At 39.5% G+C, this 26,139-nt stretch overlaps 1 protein-coding gene across 2 annotated transcripts in view; it reads left to right on the top strand.

Annotated features, from left to right (window-relative positions):
• LOC132220790 (cytosolic beta-glucosidase) overlaps window positions 1–25,755 on the top strand; it is a 140,852-nt gene extending 115,097 nt beyond the window's left edge. For both annotated transcript variants that reach the window (XM_059674361.1, XM_059674371.1), the window contains one exon: window positions 24,975–25,755. In XM_059674361.1, coding sequence (XP_059530344.1) covers window positions 24,975–25,177 — 203 coding nt within the window. In that variant the 3' untranslated portion in view covers window positions 25,178–25,755. The remainder of the gene's footprint in view (window positions 1–24,974) is intronic.
• Window positions 25,756–26,139: the final 384 nt, after the last annotated feature.

Here is a 26,139-nt window from a genome sequence, read left to right as displayed (position 1 = left end):
GTGTATAGGTCTTCTACCTCCTTGAATAAATTCATTCCCAAGTATTTTATTATTTTTGATACAATTGCAAATGGGATTTTTTTCTTAATTTCTCTTTCTGATAGTTAATTGTTAGTGTATAGAAATACAACCAATTTTTGTATGTTGATACTGTACCCTGAAACTTAACTGAATTTCTTTATTAATTTTAACAGTTCTTTTGGTGGAATCTTTAGGGTTTTCTATACAGTTGTAACTTGGTGTCTATGGGGGATTGGTTTAGGACACTCCATGGATAACAAATTCTGAAGATACTCAAGCCCCTTATATAAAGGGACATAGTATTTGCATTTACTTATATTTGCATATCAGATACTGGAGTGTGTGCCTACATATCACTTCATTCACATGAATTCAGTGTTGTGCTTGGTGCATGGCAAATTCAAGTTTTGCTATTCAGAAACCACTGGGATTTTTTTGGTGGGGGAATATTTTTGATCTGCATTTGGTTGAATCTACAAATACAAAACCTGCAGTTATAGAGGGCAAACTATGTATAAAATCATATCCACAAGTAGTGACAGTTTTAACTCTTTTCCAATTTGAGTGAATTTTATTTATTTCTTGCCCAATTGCTCTGGCTAGGACTTTCAATATTGTGTTGAATAAAAGTGGTAATTAGGCTTCCTTTTCTGTTCCTGATCTTAGAGGATAAGCTTTCAAGTTTTCACCATTCAGTATAATGTTAGATGTGGGCTTAGCATATGTGACCTACATTATGTTGAGATACAATCCCTCTATACCTACTGTGTTGAAAGTTTTATTTTAAATCATAAATGGATGTTGATTTTTTCAAATAATTTTCTGCATCTATTGAGATGATCATATACTTTTATTTTTTATTTTGTTGATATGGTACATTACATTGATTGATTTGCAGATGTTGAACCATCCTTGCATCCCTGGAATAAAATCCACTTAATCATGGTGTATGATCCTTTTAATGTATTGTTGATTTGGTTTGCTAAGATTACGTTGAAATTTTTTGCATCTACTTTTATCAGGAATATTGGCCTGTAATTTTCTTTTTTTTTTTTTTTTTTTTTTTTTTTTTTTTTTGTAATTTTCTATTGTTGTGGTGTCCTTGTATGATTTTGGTATCAAGGTGATGCTGGCTTTGTAAATGAGTTTGGGAGCATTTCCTTCTCTTTAATTTTTTGGAAGCATTTGAGAAGAGTAGGTATTAAATCTTCTTTGAATGTTTGGTAGACATTACCAGTTAAGCACTCTTGTCCTGGAATTTTGGGAGGTTTTTTTTAGAAGGTTTTTGATGACTAATTTCATCTCCTTATTAGTAATTGGTCTATTCATATTTTCTATTCCTTCATGATTTAGGCTTGGAAAAGGGTATAAACTTTTTCTATAAACACTTCTCACCAGAATTTTTACACTCTCATTCTAGGCAGAGGATTTAGTTTACCTTTGCTTAAAATCAATACAGATACATTTGTCTGGATCCAGTAGGATTATCTGTGGAGATGTAGATATATGCAAGTGCGTGTTTGTGTGCGCACACGCGCACGCGCGCACACACACACACACAGCAGGTCCTTGAATAATGTTGTTTTGTTATGTTGTTGAGGTGCCATAGGGACTTAACTCTTATTTATATCAATTAGCTTATGGTAATATTGGTTTCGTTATATGTCTTTTTGCTTAAAGTTGCAGAAGCTATGACAATGTAATTACTGAATATATATCTATCCCTATATCTATTTTTCTGTATCTATATTTGAGTTGTTTTTGGTTTTCTCCTTTTAATTCACATAGGATGGTAGAAAAGGGTTTTATGGCTAGATTTCAGAATGTTTGTGTTGAGTACATTCTCAGCACAGAAAAGAAAAGAACAGAAAACAAAAGCCACAACTTGGAAGGATGTTTGTTTACAACTGTAATTAACCTGTTTTGAACATGATAAATGCCATAATTTTCAAAGGTTTGTAATAGAATTGCTTTTTTTCTGTATGTTTCCAGTGGTTTAATTTGATTGGCATAGCAAAATACTACTATTTGATGTGGGAGAAGTTATTTTTAATGCACAGTACTGTAGGTGTACATTTTATTTGTGTTAATAATATTGCATAAATGGCATTTATGTGTTGGTCTAATTTTTGGCTATTGTGCTACTGAATAATTTGATTGTGCAGTGTTCAGACATAGTTTTAAGTCTACTCAGCTGTCAATTAGCTGGTTGCATTGTACCTGTTTCTGCTTGTGGAATCAGGAAAGTGATCACACTTAAGAAAGGAAGCTATTTCAGGATTTTCTTCTCTTTTGGAAAGTACAAAGTTATTTCCATAAAAAATTGATAATAAAGAGTAATTTAACCAGTTACCTAAGTCTGTCTGAATGACAGGCCTGAAAGTACAGTTTTGACTTTTCCATTCAACTGCTACCTATGCTTAAATATGTGGCCTTTTAAAAAATTTTTCTTTAAACAAATCAAGTTATATTTTTATACTTTTAAAATAGAATAAATATCAATAGTTAGCTTTTACCACATTATGAAGTTATTATTTTCAATGTTTACCTTGACAGTTATAATTGTAAATAATCATGAAGTTCTCAAACCTATAAAGTGGTTGCTGAGTTAATGATTTTTCAATAACACCAAACATATTTTTCATGCATACTAGAATATACTTAAAACTTTGTAGACAATAAAATTATTTGGTCAAATTTGCATAACTTTAGTGACAATTACAATAATTCAGGCAGAACTTCAATTTAATTTTCAGTATGTTTTACTTTTTGAGCTAATTGGTGTCTAACTCCAGTTGCGTTAAGACCCTGAAGGCTTTAGTATCATCTACTTTAACCTTATTATTAAAATAAACTACCTGTGGCTCAGGAGCATAAGTTCTTGCCTTCGTTTGTTTTATTACTATCATGTTCTATATATCTGACTGTATGTATGCTTAATTTGACAGTGAAGCATGAATAGAGGTTAAAAAGTCTGAGATCTTTTCATCGGAAAGAACAAGTATTCATGGGTAGTAGGCCTAACTCACCAGGGGGTTTTCATCAGGAATGACAGAAATTGACTCAAGGACATCAGTCAACAAACAAATATCTGTTGAGTGTTTGGTTGCTACTGGGGGGCATGAAGGTACATGGAATCTGTCTTCAAGAAGCATACAATTAAGTTGATGAGATAATTAATGCTTAGGTACATGAAAAGTCATTTAGCAACACAGTAATACAAGCTAATAATAAAGCATATGTTAATTGCCACATGAAAGGTATAGCAGACATCATAGATGCCCTGAGTACATTTATTAACGCCAACCTGATTAAATTAAATCTCTGTCCTCATATATTTTTATGTCAAATTCCTTGGACTAAGGTGGTTTGTTCTACATAAATATGCTAGGGAAGTAAATAATACCAGCTAACATTATTGAATAACTCCTACATGCTGGACACAGGTGTATTACCTGATTTTCAACCCCTCAAACCCCAGGAAATAGGTCCTATGATCCTCCTTTCTCCAATGAGGAAACTAAGGACAGAATCACTTGCTGAAGGCTGCATGGCTAATAAATACCAGAGCTGGGATCTGAATCCAAGTGGCCCAGGCTCAGAGCCTGTGGCTGTACCACTACCTGACCCTGCCTTTTCCAGCGTGCCTGATTCTGAGTGCTGCAGAGAAAGGCATCTGGCCACAAAGAGCCAGCTTCTCACTGCAAGTTACTTTTACATGGCTCCAATCAGTACCCAGGAAAAGCTCATTTACTGAGTAATTGGCTAATGGGCCTTTGGTGAGTAATGTCCTAGGGAAGGCTGTCTCCATAGCCTGATGCTTTGAGCAGTGATGCCTAGGGTTGTTGATCCTGCTCTGGGATAGCACAGCACAGCACACTAATGCTGCTAGAAAACGCTTCCTTATTGAAAACTCACACTGGATCAGCGGAGCCCAGCGCTGGCTTTCAGAAGGCAGCACCAGCAGCCCAGCAAGGAGGACCTGGGTATCCTTGCCTGTGCACTGAAGGAAATGGGGTGGATAAGGGGGAAAATTATCCCCATCTTTCATATATGGATTTAAACAGTCAGGGCCACCCGGCGGCATGGCTCAGTGGTTGAGCATCAACCTATGAATCAGGAGATCATGGTTCAATTCCTGGTCAGGGCACATGCCTGGGTTGTGGGCTTGGTCCCCAGTGTGGGGCATGCAGAAGGCAGCTAATCAATGGTTCTCTCTCATCATTGATGTTTCTATCTCACTCTCCCTATCCATTCCTTTCTGAAATCAATAAAAATATATTTAGTAAAAATAAAACAGTCAGGGCCTGTGTCTGCATTTCCCCCTAACCCACAGGCTCTGAAGGAATTGTGGTCTCTGGTAAAAAATATAAAGATGTTTGCCAAGGCACCAAACCCTCCCCAAGGCAGAAATGCCAGCAGGCTGATTTTTTGCCCAAACTGATACAGCTTATTGTTGGCACCTCTTGGTTTCCATTATAAAATGGAGAGAATAATACCTATTGTGTACCGTAGTTGTGAGGATTGAGTTGATAAATAAAGTTCTTAAAAGAGGGCATGGTTATTCAATACACATTAACTCTCATCATTATTATTTTGCTACTATTATTATATGTATCAGGTCATGTAGTGGAAATAAAGTGATATTTAGAAAAGGTTCAACTTCTAGTTCTTCCCTCTTCTACTTTTGGGGGCATGAACAGGCCACTGCATCTCTCTATTCAATGCTCTCATGTGAGATGAAGAGAACACCTACCTCATGGGGTTGTTTAAAGAAATAAAACAAAATCTCTTCATTTCATTGGTAAACTTTAAAGCATCATCATGTTCTTATTGCCATGAGTTGTCCAAACCTGATCCTTCTATTAAATTATCTTTTTTATTAAACCAGTTGATATAACTATAAAACCTAGGTCATCATAAACTCTTCCTCCCAATTGCTGGCCTGTAAGATTGGATTCTTCTTAATATTTTTAGTGTCTGGCCCCTCTCTCTTATCCCATTGGAATTTCTTTAAATATCAGGCTTCAGCAGCCTCCTAACTGGCCTCCTCACCTCTAGTCTCCAAGTCTGCTGGCAGAATGATGGTTCTAACATGCAAATTCAGTCTTCCCATCCCCCTACCTAAACCTCCCTTGTGGTTTCTCATTGCTTTCAGCATAAAATTCCAATTTCTTAGCATGACAAGCAAGGTCTCACACGACGTGGCTTTTTACACACTTTTTACGCACTTCCCCAGGGTCATTCTTGCCCTTTTACCTTTATGGATGCCTTGTGTCACACCAAATTAGATGTAGTGCCCAGAACATGTCCTTGTCTTTTTTTTTTCTTGTGCTTCCTGGCATTTTACTCCTCATTATCTCCTAGCTGCCCTTCAAGATTATTTTAGCATCCCCTACTGTAAAGAAGCCTTTTCTGACATCCTCTTTCCTTAAAGCATTCACTGAGGTGGAGTCTTCCTCTATGGCCTATCACACCTAGTGTTTACCCTGATCACATTGTATCACAGCTACTCTTTTATATGTCTTACTTCCTTATACGATAGAGGAACCCTTAAGGATAGAATCATATTCTCCTTGTGTCTGTATTCCTAGTATCTTAAAAACATAACTGTTGATTGAATGAAAGAATAAATATTATTCTCAAAGAAAATAAGATAATATTGTCATTCTTAAAGTATCATCTCTAAGTTGCTAATCCATTCTACTCTACAAGAGGCCTACAAAGGGTCCATGCTTGAGGTATACTATCCAATGTGTGACCTTAGGCATGTGACATAGTCTCTCCATGTCTCATTGTTCTGATCTTATAAAATGGGAATAATAAGAGGTTTACTTACAGAGTTGTTGGAAATAGCAAAAGAAATATGAATATAAGACTCTTAAAACAGTGCTTGGTCTAGTAAACACTCGGTGAATGTGAATTACTACACTCTTATTAGCGCCAAAATGGGAGTAAATTCACCATTTCCTTTGTTAGGAATGTTGCTCTTGGAGGTGGTCAATAAAAGATTGAGTGGGAGAGGGGTCTGTAAGTTTTCTTAACTTTAGGGAAGTAGCTCATAAAATAGTGGATTTATTAAAATCCAAACAAGCCAATATTTATCAAGAAAAAAAAAATAGAATTTAAAAGAAACGTACTGAGTTCTGGCATAAGCCAAAGAAAATAAAAATCTGTCTTTGTCTGATGTTTTTCTCTGCCTGCAGTTCACAGTAAGATATAAGGTTTTCAACTCCCACATACGTTCTCTACTCTATCTCCCTTTCTGTTGATGCCTCTTTGAAACAGTATTGTCTTCTTAATTCCCCAAATGAGAAAAGATTAAATGATGTATGAGAGACAGCGAGGTCAAATGAAAAGAGGCACTGGTTGGGCATGCTGCTGTCAGTCACATGCTCAGCGTCCGGCACTCGTCCAGATTCTGCTGACACTCATCTGCTGTGGCCACCTACACAGCTGTGATCAACAGTCTTTCAAAGAATAAATACAGTGGAGAAAACAATGGCTATTCTTTACCTCCTAAACAGAGATGTGAACTCTCATAAAAGTGAATCAGGAAAAGGGCATGATAGGGTCTTGGGAAGAGTGTGGACTTTGGGACAGACAGCTCTGTTTCCATCCTTTCTCTGCTACCTGTTTCCTTGATCACTTTGAACACCTTTACTTTCTCTGAACTTCATTTTCTGTGTCCATATAATGGACACAACACCATCAATCTTTAAGGGCTGTTGTAAAGAACATAATTTTTAAACTGTTCCTTTTTCTTTGTACCTGGGCAGTATCACGTGCCATTTTTTGGTAATAACTCTGCTATTCTCCTTGAGTCTGAAAAGACTTAAAAGATAGTGCCCTGGCAACATACTTGTGAGCCATTGTGGAGAGCCTGAAGATAAATACAGTTTATAGATACTATTGATGTTTCTCCCTGTCTCTGTCCTTCCTTCTTCTATCCCTACTTTCCTCCTAGCTCCCTCTTTGCCTCCTCTCTTCTTTATTTCCTTCCTTCCTTCCTTCCTTCCTTCCTTCCTTCCTTCCTTCCTTCCTTCCTTCCTTCCTTCCTTCCTTCCTTCCTTCCACCCTTTCTTCTTTTGATGCCCTCATGAACTTATCAAATAAAACTCCTAGTCAAAGAAGCTCATCTTCTTTCATATTACTGATGGCATCATCAGTACCTGTAGGAAGCCACAGTTGCTTCTTTTACATGTCTCCAGGACTACCATATAATTTCATGGTCAAAACCTTTAATTCATCTACCATTATTGGTCCTGTATTTTTCATTTTGAAGGTTGAATATGATATAATCCTACCACGATACCAATCATTTGGGTAAAGGCTCTTTTGATGTGGGACCATGGGCTCAAGAGGAATAAGACAGGCTCTTAGCAGGTGAAACTCAGCCACTCCATCACTCTGTATAATTAGTAAGCTAATCCCTCTTTCATAAAATCAGTTTCTAAAATCCTGAGATATACCTCTGTGTACTGTTTTGGGGTGGAGAATTAAAAGAGCTCTGAATTTTATGTAGACTCTTAGTTTGGGAAGAACATTGAAGACATTCTAGTGCCAATAGACCTACAAGAGCCCCCATTCTATAACCATCATTGGGTCATGTGAACAACCTCAGACACACCTGTCTTGTTCATGCATAAGCTAATTAGATGTAGTGATAGAAATAGGACTCGGAGCCTCAAGCTGAATCACCCTGCTCGTGGCCTTGGGAGAGGCCTTTAAAACTGATACATTCATGAAGTTCTAACCCTGATATGGCTCATATCTTCTTTTACTTAACTAGCTAGTAAACTCTCATGTTTCTTTCACGTTTTGATTCAAATTTCTTTTCCTCTGGAAACCTGTCCTTGAACTTCCCAGGAGAGGTAACTCACCCCTCGAGTGTCCTTTTGTATTCCTAAACAAGTGCTTTTGGGGTCTGTCTTATCAGTGAGACACTCAACTCCTAAGGGTAGAAACTGCATGCTATTCACCTTTGAACCACCATACCTAGTCTGGAGTCTGATGCATAATAGCTGCTCAGTGGATATTTGTTGAGTGAATAATGAACAAACTGCCTCTCAAATATTTGGACCAGATGTGGAATCACAGAGCTCACTTGTAAAGGGAAACTATTTATGCACCCACCCCGCCTTGCCATTGTTGATGGATAAAGCTCAGTGTAAGTTCATGTCAAATGCTCTCCTGTCTTTGCAGGGCTGCATGATTGAATTGGCTGCTTTCTTTTCAGGAAGACTGGAAGGTTCTATGTGCCATAATGTTGGAGTCCCCAAAGTTTAGGAGGACAGATATTTCATGGCCTTCACTCTGAAGTCTATAAGGAATTTTATTATCTGAATAAGTATTGATCCAGCTTATAAAAGACTGCAAACCTATATAATTAAAAAGAATGAGACCAGTCATTGGTGGGCAGTGCATGGCTAAGTGTAAGGGAAGACAAATTCTTTAGGTGCCTGCAATTTTATAATTGCCCTGCTTGGGAAGCTTATTAAAGCCTTGCAGGTGCAATGTTTCATCACAGAGTAGTGAACCTTTGAAAGATATGCATAATAAACAGAGTTTGAAATATGTTTTTATTCCAGGCCATATGGTCCTGTCTGGAGCTTGCCTGGATCTTTGGGTCAGTTCACCGTTGAAAGATGGGCTTGCAAGGACCCACCTCTCAGAGCAGCTGTCAGAGCCAGATCAGAACAAATCTGCTTTTGCATGATTATTTATTTTCTGTGGCTCTCTGAAGCGAACCCAGCCCTGCTCAGTAGCTGAAATGTGCTGAGCAAAGTCTCTTCCCTGAACAGCTTGTGGCCACATCACCAAGCAGTGTCCTTCCTTGTCCTTAAAAAGCAGACTAGTGAGACTTGTACAGTAGGCCAGGACAGGCAGTCTGGGGGAAGGGTACCCACCTGGGCTTGAACTTAGTGCCAACAATTCGAAAAGGTACACAGTAGCATTTTAAAGAGGCATCATTGTTCTTTCTTCTCACCTCTCCATTACTCACTTTTTTTTCTATCTTTCAACTCTATGCAATTACAGTGGCTGCTGTATACAAGTGTTTTTGTGGTGTTATTGTGGTGAGGATAATGCTAATGCCTGCTTCTTCTCCTTTTGTCATTAACAAAAGGTGTCATTGACTCCTTTGAGAATGGCTTTTTAAGGAGCACTTAATATAATTTATTCAGCATTTATTGTATATGTATAGGAATATCAGTAACTGACAAGGGACATGATCTTGGAGTCAAGTGATCCTGGAAAGATATTCTGGCATACAAAATGAGCAGTGAGTTGAACAGATTGGAAGAAGACATTTCATTCACTTTATTGGGACAAGGTGAATTTGGGGAATTGAATTTTGTCAACTTGGCCAAGAAAATAATCTTGCTTTCTTGAGAACTACTTTTTCTCTTATGGATTCATCCAAGGTGCCTATTCTTATGTTGCTAACAGTATGTTCAGTATCCTATATCTATTAGTAGTCATTCATTTATTTAAGTAATATACATTAAACACCTATCCTTCATCAGCCACTATGCTAGGTTTTCTTGAATATAAGATCCATGTGCTTCTTGCCCCCGTGGAGCTTAGAGTCTGGAGTACAAGGCAGACACTGAACAAATAGTTAATTTCATGTCTTATTCATCTTACAAAAGGGAAGTTAAAGGTGTTGAGTGGATGCACATAGCAGGGAACCTATGTGTCGTCTTTGCTCTTCTACTTGACTATTTGACCTTGAGGCAAGGTCTACAATGAATTTCTCTCCCCATATGAGAATCACTCTGCCTAAAAACAATAACTGGTGTATAGTAGATACTTAATATTTTGTGGCTGTAAGGAGGAATGAAAGAAGAAGTGGGTATTAATATTAGTCCATTTATTTAGGATACAGTCTGACAAATTACCGTTCTAAAGTTTTACATTAGTTTTAGAGAAAAACTACACACTTTTCTTCGCTCTTAAATGGAGTAATGTCAATTTTTATTCACCCAAGGTGCCTATATCCCCAATGCTAGAGCCATAGAACCTAGAACCTCTTCACCTGTGTATGGAAATACAGGAGTCTGATATTTCTATCTGGGGCACCAGCCACTTTCTTTGAGGGCTAGACTTTGGTGACTATAGTTATTACAGATAGGCTATTTCTAGATACAAATGAATCAATTTTCTTATAGTCTAAAAATGATAGCTATTCCAAAGTGTGTACCTCAGGCCTGGGGATAAGGTTACATGATAGATTGTTTTCCTCTGGAGTTATACTATGGTACCTAAGGGATTTCTGGGACCAAGGAACCACCATTCAAGCTTAGTACTATGTCCAGGAGAGGGGAGGGACATGGCTCAATTGTATTGAGATCATCCAGAGTTTTCAGGAAAGGGGAAATGAGAGGAAACACCCCAGAAAAACAGCCACGAGCCAAATAAATGATCCTTTGGGATATATCCAGAATCAGAGGTGAAGCGTGGCAGTAGCAGCTGAGACCAGGGAGAAGCTGTTGGGAAATGTCAGACAGGAGGAGGCCAATGGAAAGTGATAGGGAATCTCAGATCTGAACGGGTGGAAAGTTGGAGTAGGCAGGTTGGCACTGGAAGCAGAGGCTGGTTCCCCATGAGATAGGGACAGCCCAGCAGCACAATAACATGGATTCAGATGCTGGGTGGGGCTTGGAATCAATGGCTATTGAAGTATTGGTTGTCCAGCTTGGATATACTAGGATTCTAATACCCAGATGGGAATCCAAAATAAAATTTCAAGAAGAGTAAGAAGCCCAGAGTGCCTGGAGAATGGTAAGTGGATGACAGGAAGGAAAAAATCTAGGAAAGCTAGGCAGACCCTGATCCCATAGGTTCTTGAAGCTCATATAAGAATTTAAAATTTTGCATTAAGTGAAATAGGAAACCATTGAGTTGGGGAGTTCAACAAGGGAAGGACATGAGCTAAATTGGTTTTTCAAAGATTATACTTTCTGGCTACATTGTGTGCAAGAGTTGTGGCAGGGAGCCTAGTAAGGAAGTTGTTGTGCTAGCTTAGAGGACAGAGGAGTGGATCAAGGCAGAGCCCACTGCAGTGGGCAGGGAAAGAGGATAAGGAAAAGAGAGAATCAAGCATGATTGATTTTTAGGTATTCTGAAGGACTGGAGGGATGGGTGCCATTTATTGGGATTAGAAAAGCTAAAGTGGGGGCAGGTTTGAGGAGTGAGTTGAAAGTCGAGTTCTGTTTTATACACAAATTTTATTATTTTAAAAAATTTAAATAAAATTTTAAATGTTAAATTTAACTTTTAAAGTTTCAAAATGAAAATACATTTTAAAATATTTAAATAAAATCTACCATTGTAACATTTTCAAATGTACAATTCAGTGGCAGTAAGTACATTCCTCTTGTTGTGCAATCATCACCTCTATCCATGTCCAGAACTTTTGCATCTGACCCAAATGGAAACTCCATATCCATTCAACAATAACTCCCCATTGCCTCCTCCCCATCCCTGGTAACTATTATTCTACTTTCTTTTTCTGTGAATTTGACATTCTAGGTACTTCAGATAAGTGGAACCATATAATACATATTTTCTATGGTTGACTTATTTCACTTAGCATAATGTCTCCAAGGTTCACCCATGTTTTAAAATTATAAAATTTTTATTCTTTTTAATAATGAAAAATAAATATTCCATTGTGGTTATATACCACATTTTGTTTTTCCATTCATCCAATGATGGAAATTTGGGTGTTGCATCTTTTGGCTATTGTGAATAATGCTGCATTAAGCATTAGTGTACAAATATACATGTGAAATTTTAAATATCATTTAGACCCCCAAAGAGAGAAGTCAAGTAGTCAGTTATTTATAGGCTAGTAGCCCAGTGTATGAATTCGTGCACATTGAAAGGAAATTAATTAGAAGAAATATTTTAATATTGCTATTTGCCCTTTCTCTATAATAGAAGTGTCAACCAAATTCGTGATTGACAATGATAGATCGAAACACATGCATGCAATTTGTGCCAGCAAGAGCTTTATATGTATGGTGCATGGCGGAGTCAAATTAGCCTTTACATATATATTTATTTATTTATTTATATAGTAAACTTGCTTAATTAGACCTGCTTTCTTATTTGGCTAAACTTTTTCCAGCCCAGTGAAGCACCCCAACTTCTCTTTCAAGTAATTTTCAGCAACACAGCAGTAAATATCAACATGAAGCAGATTATTATTGTAGATCATGCAGGGAGAACAAAGGATACAATATTTAACGGCAGCAGTGTTTGACTATATTCTGCACAGTGAGAAAACCTGAAGTCATTTTAAAGGTCCACCATTTCTTACTTATTTTCAGTCGGGTCAAGTTTCTAAGCTTTCTAAATCTCTATTTTCTGGCTAAAGAAAAGAAAATAGGATTCCACTGAGTCTTCTATCTACATACTCTAGGACTTCTGTGAGGATCACAGAGTATTTGATTAGGGGACCCATGACCAAAATTTGCCATAGCTGAGTCATCAACACCTCCCCTCCCCCAATGAAGATATATACACTAAAAAGAGAGTAAAGTAAAACTTTATTCTTAGTTGGGACTTTGGCTGCCAATTGTCTTCAGAGGTCAAGTGAGCTAGTCTAAACCATGACTTTTTTTTTTTTTGCCTAGATTTGAGGCAGGCTAGAATTAGTCTAAAGCCCAGAGTTAAACAAAACTGAAAATGCCACAGTTTCCCCTAAATTCATCTTAGGAGCTCTGAGCTTGTCTTTCTAATAGGTCGAAAGCCACATCACTAGACCAAGTCCTAGGAAATGGAACCAGAACAACAGATCACACCCACCAAGCCTGCCTCTGCTCTAGGCCTAAGCAAGTCAAGAAACTTTGGACCTATTGACAAATAAGGAGAGACTTTTAAACAAAGTATGAGCATTGGCAAAGTGTGCTCCAAGGGGGAGAGAATTGGTGCCATCTTACCACTGACTTCAGGAGTGCTTGAAAAAGAGCCCCCGCTTCACATGGAGGCTGTAACTTTATAATCTGATTCCCTTTAAAACTGCCACCCCAGAAAAACGTGGTGTGATTACTGTCCTCTAAATTTCTCCCTGGGAGAAGGTTTCTGGTTTTGATCCTGAATATTTCCTGGGGATACATAAGGGGATTGTAGAAGTCATGGAGAAGCCTTGAGGATTTTCCCTGCACTACAATACCCAGATATTACTCTTAGGAGATTGATGTTATAGGTGCTGGCCTTCCCTCCACCCACTTTGTGCTCTCCATAAGGTCTGGCTATGTACTTCTCACAGTGACTTTGACCCGTAGATGTCACCCTCAGTCCTAGATTTGCAATCTTTCTAGCTTTGCAATCTTACCATGTTATTCTGATATAAGGATTGTGAACTTTGAAGTCATTTCTAAATTTTCCTCTTTTAGTGTGTGACTTTGATCAAATTCCATCCATGGAATGTATCAACTATGGTTGTATCAGGTCAAGGACATAGGATACCTCTGACCCTCCTTCTCAATATCTCTTTTCAGCTTATCTTTTAATGATGGAATACCATAACTCTTGCACAAAAGTTTTGTTTTCTTATTCTATAAATTCTATTCAACACTTTGATTTCAATTACCATATCTACATCACAATTCCAAATTTCACATTTCCACTACAGACTCTAGTTTGAAGTCTTTATTTATTTATTCAACTATCTATTAAGCTCTTCATTTGGAGGTCAAAAATAGCACCTAAAAGTCATCACAACCAAAGCTTGATTTATTATCTTCTCTGCCTTTTCTCTAAAACTTCTCTATGACCAGTTTTCTACCTCAGAGACTGACAATATTATCCATTAAATTGTGCTAAATTTGCTACCTTATCCCATTCACCACTGATCTCCAGTGAAATGTTCAGTCCTGTTAATTTTATCTATCTGTTGAATCCATCTGATTCTCTCTGTCTTCACCTATGCCACCCCAGATGAACCCCCCATCATTTCCCTTGTGATTTATTACGTTCATTCCTAAAAGTTCCCTCAGATTCCATTCTTGCTACACTCAAATCTATTCTCCACAGAGGTCACAGTAATCTTTTAAAAGTGCAAATTAGCCAAAGTGACTCTCTTGTGTCAACTTCTTCAATGACATTGCTGTTAAGATAAAGATCAAAATCTTTAAAATGTTTAGAAGTACATACAGTCTCAGCCCTTGCTTTGTGGCTTTCTCCCAATAATTCCTTTTTTTTCCTTTTCCAGATTTTTAGAGATATAATTGACATGACATTGTATAAGTTTACGGTGTACAACGTGTTGATTTGATACGCTTACATATTGAGAAATGATTCCCACTATAGCATTAGCTAACACCCTCCATCCCTTGCATAATTACCTTTTATTTCTTGTTATGAGAACTTTTAAGATCTAGTCTCTTAGCAACTCTTGAGTCTATAATACAGAATTGTTAACTATAATCACCATCTGTGCATAGTTCCCCCAAACTTATTCATATTAAAACTGAAAGTTTGCACACTTTGAGCAACATCTCCTCATTACCCCCACTGCCAGACCTTGGTAAACACCATTCTACTTTGTTTCTAAAAGTTTCTAATATTTTTTTAAAGATGCTTTTATTGATTTTTAGAGAGAGAAGAAGAGAGAGGGAGAGAGAGACACATCAATGAGTGAGAAACATATATTGGCTGCCTCCTGCACACTGCTACTGGGGATTGAGCCAGCAACCTGGGCATGTGCCCTGACTGGGAATCTAACCAGCAACCTCTTGGTGCATGGGATGATGCTCAACTGACTAAGCCACACTAGCCAGGGCATTTCTTATATTCTTTATGATCCACTGAACTGTGTTCTTTAAATTCCTTACATGTGCTGTGAACTTTCCATGTCTGATCTTTCATGCATGCTTTTCTTTTTCTTGGAATCCTCTTGTCCTTCTTCATCTAGTAAAAAAAAAAAAAGTCATATTTTTTGTCTGTCTAGCACTTGTTGAATATACTTGCTACATTTGAAGAATATCCAAACTTATGAGTTTTGTCTAGGCAAAATAAAGGATGGCATTCCTAGGTTTCTTTGGAGTAAGAATACAGATATGTGAGCTAGTCTCTACCAATCAGACTTAATCCTTGTGAGAATTTAATTGGAAAGTGAATAGCTTGAGAAATGTAGAACCCTTTGTGCTGGTGAGGATGGCAGCAGAGCATCCAGCTTTTGAGGATGACAGTGGTTGTAATGTCCAGTTTCTGGTCCAGAAATTGTCCAGATGGCAACAACTTGCACTGAAAGACTTAGTGATCAGTGGGTTATTGGCAGTTAAAGCAGTTTCTTCCACCCACCAGTTCTGTGGTGTGCTTTTGAGCATGGTTCCTGAAAGGTGTGTTTGAGCCTTGTTCTTCAGCTTCATCAGCCAAGGTCAGCTTCTGTTACAACTAAGAAAGAACTTTGGCTGATTGCAGTAGAGAATTACAGCTAATTTTTGAGCTCTCGGCTCTAGTTCACTCAGGAAACTGTTCCATTCACCCCATCCTCCCATCCTTGCTGACTAAGATGCATCTTCCACTGGAACATGTTGTCAAGACTCAGTAGTGGCATGACTTGGCCCGCAGACTCGGTTGTTACCCAACCTCTCTGTGAATCAATTCCATTTTCTGTAACATGGGGACTATGATACAATCTGTCTCACTCATGGGCTAACTATCAAGATCAAATGAATGAATGCATGCATACATGAAACCCTTGAAGTGGTACCTGAATGTTCAATAAATATTAGTGAATATGTTCTTTCTCACAGTTCTCTTTTTTCTTTCATAATAACTTGCACATGTCATTAAAGGCTCACAGATGGTAATTGGATTAAGATATGCATTGGTTATTAAGTTCTATAAGAACAGGGGTTGTGTAGTTTTCCCACTATTATACTACCAATATATATGTATTTGATAAATATAGGGTGGCTGTTACATAGGGTTCCAGACATCTTGAGTGATGTCGTCCCCACTTCTGACCACTCTGGGGCACAGGAGCTTCAGCAGCACTAACTGTTCTCACAGCTTCACCCTCAATTCCTTTTCTTTAATGATTTATTTCTCATGACCCACAGCTGACCCATTCCTACAGAGCACAACCCTGCCCCAGATGCTGCACTTTCCCTCGATGCCCTGATTTCTCTGGTTCTCAGCACTGAGCATTTTATGCTGACTCTGCATCCTCTGAAAGCTGTTGGAAGCCAGATGGGAGGAAGAGATAAAATAGGTCTCATCCACTGCCCTTCCAGACTTTGAGAGAAATAACAACAGTAACACAAGTGGTGTATATGGAGTGCTCACCTAGTTCATAATGAGCTTTATATATATTAATTTATTTAATACCCAGCACAATCCGAGGAAGAAGATACTAAGACCTGCATTTTATAGAAGGGGAAAGTAAGTCCTAGAGGAAAAGGAAAGAAGGAAGGAAGGGAGGGATGAAGGAAAGAAGGTAGGAATAGTTGGAGGGAGGGATGGAGGGAGGAAGGGAAGAGGAAAAGAAAGGATGGAAGCCTTCCTGGTGGAAGAGAGCTTCACTCTTTGAGAACTTTGATTTCCATAAGAACATCTCTCCTACAACAGAAGTAATTGTAAAAGTAAGAATGATGGAGTAATTATGATATGGCACTGAATGTGTAGCTATCCTCAGATCAGCTTTATAATTCAGATAGTTTTATGTGATCCCTTTCAACTGCTTGCTATTTGCAGCTTCTTTCCCCCAAAGTCTAATGTAAGTAAAAGGAGCAATACAGATAATTAAGAAATCTGTATGGCTTGTTTCTGGTTAATTGGCATTTTCCTATAAAATATTTAATTTTAGCCTTTGGTTTTCAAAGAAACTCTTTTCAGAAAGTCATAATTTTTGCTACTTGTAGTTCCCATGTGCCAGTGGGGATGATTTGGGCATTTTCACAGATGCTGTCCAGCCACTAGCATTCACCTGGAAGTGGGGGAGGTGGGGGGGAGCTTATTTTGCATTTTCTATGTTTAGATCTTCCTGATGTTGTTTTACTTAATTTTTCTCCAAAGAAAGGGGGGGAATTCTTTTTCCTCCAAACAAACAAACAAACAAACAAAAACGAATTATCTTGCAGGAACTGTTATTCAGTTAAAGCTGCCCTCCAGTTGTAGTGTAGTGCTCTTGTGCATTATAACCAAACTCAGGGAAACATATTTAAAGTTACTATGCAGGGCAAATGCCAGGAAATCTGCTTCAAACTGTGTCCTGGGAAGACTTTCTTCAGCTTTGACAGGCCTTGAGAGAGATTCTCATAAGCCATCAGCAAAATCAGGTGGCTGCTTTGGGACTCGAAGTCTAGTTGGCAACCGCTAGTACATTTGTTTCCTAGGGCTGCCTTAACAATTGACTACCAATGTGGTGGTTTAGCACCACATAAGTGTATGAAACATATTCTCTCACAGTTCTGGGAGCCAGAAGTCTGAAATTCAAGCATCTGTAGGATCAGTTTCTTTTGGACATTGAGGGGGAATGTGTTCGTTGTCTCTCTCCTAGCTTCTGGGGGCTGCCTTGGTGTCCCTCAGCTTATAGACTTATCACTCCAGTCTCTGCCTCTGCCTTTGCATTGCCTTTTCCCCTGTGTTCCTTCCTTCTCTTCTTTTATAAGGATACATGTCACTGGATTGAGGACTCACCATTAACAAGGGTAATCTCACCTTGAAATCCTCACCTTAATTGCATTTGCAAAGGCCCTTTTTCCAAATAAGGTTACATTTACAGGCTTCAAGTGACAAATATTTTGTGTGGTCAGTCAACCAACCCATGACATATGATGACTTGAGAGGATTTCTCATAATCTACTGGAATAGGGCTAGGCTTTGACTAAACAATGGGATGAAAGGCATTTTGACAACACCTCCTCCCACCCCCAACTCTGAGTATTCACCATCTACACCTTAGGCTCTCAGTAGCCATCCATTTCTAAAAGGTGGTATGTCTTTTTGCACAGAGATCCTCTGGCTATGACTCTTAGGGAGAGGAGCTAAAGGATATTCTCCCACATTTATAAGCCTGAATATTTATGCCACTGTGGTTGCAAATGGTGTTCAAAAAATTGTAGTGGACTGTCAGAGCTTATTCTAGACTTAAGAGTCTCAAACTTGATTAAGTATAAAAATCACTCAGGGAGTTTATTAAGGATAAACAGAAGGTCTCAGGTCATAATCTATACTATTCGTTTGGTAGGGCTGCCATAGCAAAGTGCCAGAGAATAGGTGCTTAAACAACATAAATTTATTTTCTTACAGTTCTGGAGGCTGGAAGTCCAAGGCCAAGGTATCAGCAGTTTGACTTCCTCTGAGCTCTCCTCTTTTGGCTTTGGGATAATCACCTTCTGCCTGTGTGCTCACTATCTTCCCTCTGTGCACATCACACCTGGTAGCTCTCCTGTTATAAGGACACTAGTCATATTGGATTGGGGCTCACCCTCATTTTAGCTTAATCCACTCTTTAAAGACTTTCTGTCCAAATAAGGTCATATGCTGAATTACTGAAAGTTGGTGCTTCAATATATGAATTTAGCCCATAACACAACCCAAGAGATTCTCATTTACAAGGTTGGGCCAGTGAACTTTTTAAGCTATGTCCCAGGTAGCTGCAAGTGGTTCAAGTGGTCAGAGTCTACATTTTGAGATGTTTTGACATTTGCATTGACTCTGTCTTTAAACCATCCTGATTTTTCCACATCACCTATTTAGCAATAAATTAGTGCAAATAGAAGATACTCCATGACCCTTTGAAGTCACTCCCCAAGACCTCTCCTAACTCCTGTGTCTTTGTCTCAGATATTTCCTTTCTGTTTTATTGACTTTTAATCTGAGGTTGTTTTGATCCTGTCTTTTGGACTTATTATGACATTGACTTAGTTACATACTACTTAAGGATCTTGCCCAGCCGGTGTGGGTAAGATCTTGCGTTGACTTATGAACCAGGAAGTCACAGTTTGATTCCTGATCAGGGCACATGCCCAGGTTGCCAGCAGCCCAGTTCTCAGTAGGGACAGGAGGCAGCCAATCAATGATTCTCTCTCATCATTGATATTTCTACCTCTCTGTCCCTCTCCCTTCCTCTCTGAAATCAATAATATATATGTTATCTTGACTTACTCCCATTCTACTAGTTTTTCCCCATCTGAGATAGGATTTTCTCCTTAAGAGCTAATCCCCAGGATGCACCAGCTCAGCTAACATCATGCAGGGCTGAGAACTTGTACTCCTAAAACTCAGTGCTTTAGGGCGTCTCAGGATCACTCTTCAGAACTCAGCGAGGTGGGAAGTCAGGCCATGACTTGGATATGTCACTCTGGAGGAAAGAAAAGGAACCTGTCAACTGACATAAAGAGCCTTGCTTTCAGGTATATATACTCTGTTTATATCTGTCCCTTCACCCTTAAACTCACCTTTCTCAGACTCAATGTTGTCTTTGTGACTCCTTTTCCCCTTTTACACAGTCTAATATTTTTATGTAAAACCAGTTTCTACTTTATCAAAATGTTTGGGTTGGGGGAGAAAACACATCAGAGTGTATTTTTCTTTGGATTCTGCATTCTTCTAAGGGGTTGCCAGAGAGGAAAGCAGCAGAAGCCCACCATGGGCAAGTTATTGTGCTGGGTCCATGCTATCACACTCAATCCTTACAGCATGAGAATTGACAGTTCTTTCACCTGTTTATCTACTGCGGCCCCTGCGATTCAAACCCAAACATGTAGATCCCAAATCTGCCACATCACTTTGTTTTTTGGCTAATCTTCACCCAAGGATATTTTCTTCCATTGATTACTAGAGCAAGTGGGAGAGAGAGAGAGGAAGGATAGGGAGGGAGAGAGAAAGAGAGAGAAAAAGAGAAACACTGATGCAAGAGAGACACATCCATTGGTTGCCTTCTGTATGCACCCTGGAACAGGGGCAGGGATGGAACTGGCAACTGAGGTACATACCCTTGACCAGGAATCGAACCCACAAACCCTTGGTCATGGGGCCAGTGCTCTAACTACTGAACCAAACCAGCCAGAAGCCAGGGCTGCCACATCACTTTTTTATGGTTCCTAACCTTGAAGATATTTCAAGTTGGTCTCTATGATTTAAACATAGTGAATATGGTTTGGTTATTTGATAGTCTGTCTGACAATTCTAATAACTGAGATCTTTGTGGGTTTGTTTCTGTTGTCTGTTAATTCTGGTAAATTTTTAATGCCATCATGTTTCCATGTCTGTCTGGTTATATTTGATAATGTGTGATAATTACACTTAAAATATTTATAACAGTAAGAGGTTTAGAATTTAGGTATATCCCTTCAGAAAAATTTTAAATCTATATCTTCCAGGCACTTGGGGTACTCCAGTCTGGAATCACCTCAACTCAACATCCAAACTTGATGGTCTCTGAATCACCAGCTGACTCGAGTCTTTCCAATGACCAGATTGCTTCTGGCTCACCCTTCTCCTGATAGTTTAGGTCTTTGGGATATGAGTTTTCTGGGTGTGAGGTCTCATACCACATTTTTGACATGGTGTGGTTGTGCTTTAACACCTATCTTCACCCTAGAAAACAGAAAAGGTTCTGATTTCCTAAGACTGGAAAATTCCATCAGGCAAACATAGCTGCCAGGTCTACCAATCTCAGTGTCCACTTTCTGCTTTGGCTTGGTAATTCCCTACTAAACTGGCAGCTTTCCATCGTTTCTAAGATTTGTCTTGAATTTTTTCTAGCCCATGTTTATTTGTTTTCATTGGAAAAGTTTGCTCAAATAATGCAGCCTGAAACATAGACGCTGTATTTTTTCTTCTCACTCCTTCTGGGGGTTTATCTCGCCCATTTTTCTCCCGGGAGGTCTGCTGCCTTTCATATGGTCCTGAACCTCTCCACTGGTTCTTGTCATGGCAGCTTGGGTCTGTGGATTAGCAGTTTGTTTGATAGCTTCATAGTTATGCCACACTCGTGGATATCTTCTGTAAGTCCCAGGCAATCTGGAAAACAAGGCTATCTCTGTTTGTAACCAGGGGGATATAAATCCCTTGAGACCAAATGCCCAATTTTTAGCCTTTTGCAATGTGACAAACACAGACATGATCACAGCACTTTATAAACCAGTAAGCTGAGAAGATTCTGCCCAGTACCATGAAACAATGAACTTCTAAAACGTGTTGTGTGTGTGTGTGTGTGTGTGTGTGTGTGTGTGTGTGTGAGAGAGAGAGAGAGAGAGAGAGAGAGAGAGAGAGAGAGAGAGAGGTAAAGAATGCAGTTTTTCCCAGAGAGCAAATTAGCTTTTGCCCTCAGCTTCTGGGAAGAAATCTTTGTCATATCTGACAGACAGTCCTTGTTAGGGTGGGAGCTGGTCACTCCAGAAAGACCCATCATGTGATTGAGGGTGGGGACTTTGAGTCACACAGTGCCCCTTAATCTGGGAACTGAGTTCATCCACATTGGCCATCAGTCAATCAAGCATGACAATGCAATGAAGCCCAAATAAACGGTCTGGACACTGAAGCTCAGGTGGGCTTCCCTGGTTAGCACCACCCTGTGTGCATTGTCATAGGCCCAAAGGAGGGTAACCGGTCCTCCCTCCCAGGGGGGAAGACAAGGGACATTCATGTTTGGAACCCCTCAGACACTGCCCTGTGTGCGTCTTCCTCTGGTTGATGTTAACTTGTATCCCTCTCTGTAATAAACCATAACTGTGAGAAAAATAAGTTTCAGTGGGTCCTTGTAGCAAATTATTGAAACTGAGAGTGGTTTGGGGAAACCTTTGAACTTGCATTTGATGTCAAAAGTTTGAGCAGTCTAGTGGAGGACTCTGCCCTTAACCTTTTCAATTTGGCAGACACTGGGTATTATATATATATACTAGAGGCCCGATGCATGAAATTCATGCAAGAATAGGCCTTCCTTTCCCCAGCTGTCAGCACCGGCTTCCCTCTGGCACCTGGGACCCGGGCTTCCTTCGCAGCCCTGGCTTCATCTGGAAGGTCATTCGGAAGGACTTCTGGTCTAATTAGCATATTATGCTTTTATTATTATAGATATATATATGTGTGCATGTATGTGTATGTGTGCATGTGTGTGTGTGTGTGTGTATGTATGTGTGTGATGCAATACTGGAATGGGGTTCTTATAATAAGGACAGCCTGACTCAGGCTATAACATATGAGCAAGATTAAATACTTTTCTCTTTGTGTCTTTATAGTCAACCTGCTGTGAGACCCTTTCCACTGGTCTTTTAGTCCCAAACCAACTCTGACTCCGTGGGGAGTGTCACTTTCATCCCACTGTGCTTTGCACCCACCTACACTTCCTGTAAGTCCCTGTTTACTTTGCCTCCAACTCTGGTTAAAGAAAGAAAGGGAACCCACAGAAGTGTTTTCCCCCCTGCTAAGATGTGGACCCTCATAAATCATAGTGACAAGAAAGGCGATGACGGTCTCTTTCTGTTCTTGAGATTGGACCAGGAGAGGCGTGCAGGTTCCAGCACGCTTTTGTAATTTGTCCCAGTGGTGGCGCAGCGCAAAGGAATCCCACAGCAGGCCAGCTCCTCGGCCCTAACTAAGTAATTCTCTACTTGAATGTTCCTGCAGCGAAAACGCAGAGACATCCACCAGTGTCACTCGGCCCGTTTAGTACCTGCTGCGGAACTCCTGGCAGTTAACAATGAAATTGTCCAGATTTCCTTTTTGTTCCCTTCCAAGCAGGCAGGGCACCATTTTTTAGACCCCGGTTTAGCACATGAATCAATCCTTTTGTATTTGATCAGTGGGACTACGCAGGTTTTCAGAAACTGTCTGGCTTTGTACCTAGCAGGCGTGCTTGTTGGGCAGTAGTTCTGCAAACGAGAAAGGAAATATGCAGATCCTCACATGTCGCCAGATGGGATTACAAGGCAGTGAAAAGAGGTGGTTGTTTTCTGGCCTGATATTTGCCTCTGGTTGTTTGAATTCTTAGGGATATATCATCCAGAACTTGTCAGTTTTTTTGTTTTGTTTTTTTAATTATTTTTTAAAAAGGGGTATTTTGCAGTTTGTGGTGACAGAGAGGGGAGGAGACTCACATGGCAACATGCATATTCCTGCAACGCTGGATGTGCTTGCATGTTATATATTTCTTCTTCCAACAATACTTCATAAGAGCCAGTCCAGCTTGGCTTCATTTCTGCCCCGAGGGCATTCATAAGTAATGCACTTTTCATGCCTCTCCACGCACAAAGGTACAGAGGGGTTATGCATCAATGAACCTGACAGGAACCTTTTGTCTATGGAATATCCGCAGTAAAACAATAGAAGTATGAGAATATTTGGAAACCATCACAGATGTAGTTGTATATGGATGTAATGCTTACAAGAAACCTGGAAAATACAGATTTACACCAAAGAAAAAATTTAAGGGTGGCTCTTGCTTTTCTGAAGCTAGAGGAGTCTCTTTGGTTGAAAGCAGTCCCTAGTGAAATGAAAATTTGACTTGTTACATGGATGCCCATTTTCACCCAACTTATTGTAGAATATGTCTATCTTATAAAGTAAACTTCCCTTTTAAGTTTAGTTTGTGAATTGAGAAGTGGATAAGAGTGCACCCTATAGATATGGTTCATTATTTTCATTTATAAAAATGCTCAAAGGAAAGATCTACACAACTTCTGAGTTTGCCAAACTTAAAATACTAATAAAAATGAGCTCAGTTCTGTGACTAAAGTGATGGACCCAGTGTAAAACTGCTTAGAGAATTCTCTACATGTTGGCATCTTACTATGGAGTCCATAGGTGGGCTTTGGGGCATCCATGAATGAAATTACATAGAATGCTGTGTTTGTGCACATGTATATTGGGGGAGGGGGGTTCATTGCTTAGGCTCTTAGAGGGCTTAAGCACCACTCTGAGTTTAGATGTGGGGCAAAGGAGATGGCATAGCATTTTTGTGCCTACTCAGTCTAGGCAACAGGCACAGCCAGCATTGTGTGCTGACCTCTCTCATTTTTGGAGGTTCTATTTCCAGAATTATAAGACATGTCTCCATTTGATCACAAGGTAAGTGATGGCTTCCTTACTCATGTTATTATGGCCTCTTTCCTTTACTTGTGGGCTTTCTGGATTATCTGGAAGCTGTACTTAGATGCTGGGCAGGGCCTTTACTGAATGTCATTCTAGGCACCAGGAAGAAACTCAGTTGTGTGTGTATTTCTTTGTGTCTAAAAAGTAGTAGACATTGTAGAGATGTGTATTGAGTAAAGGAATCCTATATAATAAAAGGGTAATATGCAAATTGACCCTAATAGCACAACATGACCGGTCACTATGACATGCACTGACCACCAGGGGCCAGATGCTCAATGCAGATGCTGCCCCCTGGTGGTCAGTGTGCTTTCATAGGGGGAGTTCCACTCAGCCAGAAGCCAGCTCATGGCTGGCCAGCACAGTGGTGGTGGCGGAAACCTCTCCCGCCACCATGGCAGCACTAAGGATCTCTGACTAATGGCCCAAGGGGTGGGCCTAAACTGTTAATCGGACATTCCCCAAGGACTCCAGGGCTTCCAGAGGGATGTCTGACTTCCAGCTTAGGCTCAATCCCCCAGGAGCAGGCCTAAGCCATCAGTTGGACATCCCCTGAGGGGTCCCAGACTATGAGAGGGTGCAGGCCAGGCTGAGGGGACCCCCTGCCTGAGTGCATGAATTTCCCTGCACCAGGCCTCTATTGAATAAATAAAACAAGTATCTAAATGAATAAATAATCCACTAATAATAACAATATATAACTTCACTTCTTCAATGAAGTCCCTGCTCCATTAAACCAGTAAATCAGAAAAGGGGATTGAGAGGCTGGTTCATTTCCCTTTTTTACCTCCTGCACGAGGTAGATGCCCACACCGGTCCTCAGTGATTTTTGTCTGCATTCTCATCAAACCTTCCTAGAAATGGTAATAGTTCCCTCCTTTTCTTTTGAATTTCAGCTATCCAGCTTGATAAAGTTAACCTTCAACTGTATTGCGCTTGGTCTCTTCTGGACAACTTTGAGTGGAACCAGGGTTACAGCATGCGGTTTGGTTTCTTCCACGTTGATTTTGAAGACCCAGCTAGACCCAGAGTCCCTTACACGTCAGCCAAGGAGTATGCCAAGGTCATTAGAAACAATGGCTTAGAGAGACATCTATAGAAGAGATGGCTGGATGGTATCACCCGGAGAAGAGGCCTCGGTGATTGCAAAGGAATCTGCTTTGGGGATCCCTCAGACAATCTCATATTGCCTTTGTAACCCACAGGTCCTCTTTCCTCTCTGTGCATTTGGATCAATGGGGCTTTTAGAAAAAGAGAATAGAAAAACACTGAAATTTTTATATTAAGAAATCAGAAAGACTTAGAAACTTCTATGTAAATTCTTTAAATTTTTATAGAAAAATTTAATGCACATATATTACTGATTTGCAACTCTAATAGCTGACCACTTATTATAAAAGTACTTGTTCTATTTTTTTTTTTCGTTACATAAGCTATGGTTTTCTATTAGGTCTATATTTTTCCTACTGTTTAATCTAATGTAAGAAAATCAAAATTAAAAGGTAGTCACATCATATAGTTGTGTATTCTACTCACCAAAGGGATTAATCGATAACCTATTTAATAAAATGGATGTGTTGATATATTTGGCATATATTTTATCTATATAGAAACAAGTACATCTTTCTCTTGCCTGATGAACTTTTGAAAAATAATAAATCAGTCAAACAAATTAGACTCTGAGTGCCAGAAACAGTATTTGAGTGTTGATATTTAGCAGAAACTGGATTCCTACTCCAGGGTGACACCAATTGATGACACCTGTGAACACATACATGTGCTGATTGGCCACGAGTATAAGCAGAGGAGGGAATGAGTCACCAAATTGGTAGTTGAAATGTCAGATATGTATGGGCTTGAGTAGAGCTGGGCCCTTTACTGAGCTTTTAAGGTAATAGATAGATGTAGGTTCCCTCTGGACTCCATGTTTCCAGTCCAGCAAACTCCTCACATAGGTGGAATTTGGACACTCACATCCTTATTTAAGTAGTATTTACCAAACATTCATTTGGATATCAGGCTCAAAACTAAGAGGTAAGTATTATTACCCCATTCTGCAGA

Source organism: Myotis daubentonii, chromosome 1 (genome assembly GCF_963259705.1).
Source record: "Myotis daubentonii chromosome 1, mMyoDau2.1, whole genome shotgun sequence".
Taxonomy (NCBI): Eukaryota; Metazoa; Chordata; class Mammalia; order Chiroptera; family Vespertilionidae; genus Myotis; species Myotis daubentonii.
This window is presented reverse-complemented; position numbering and strand designations above follow the sequence as displayed.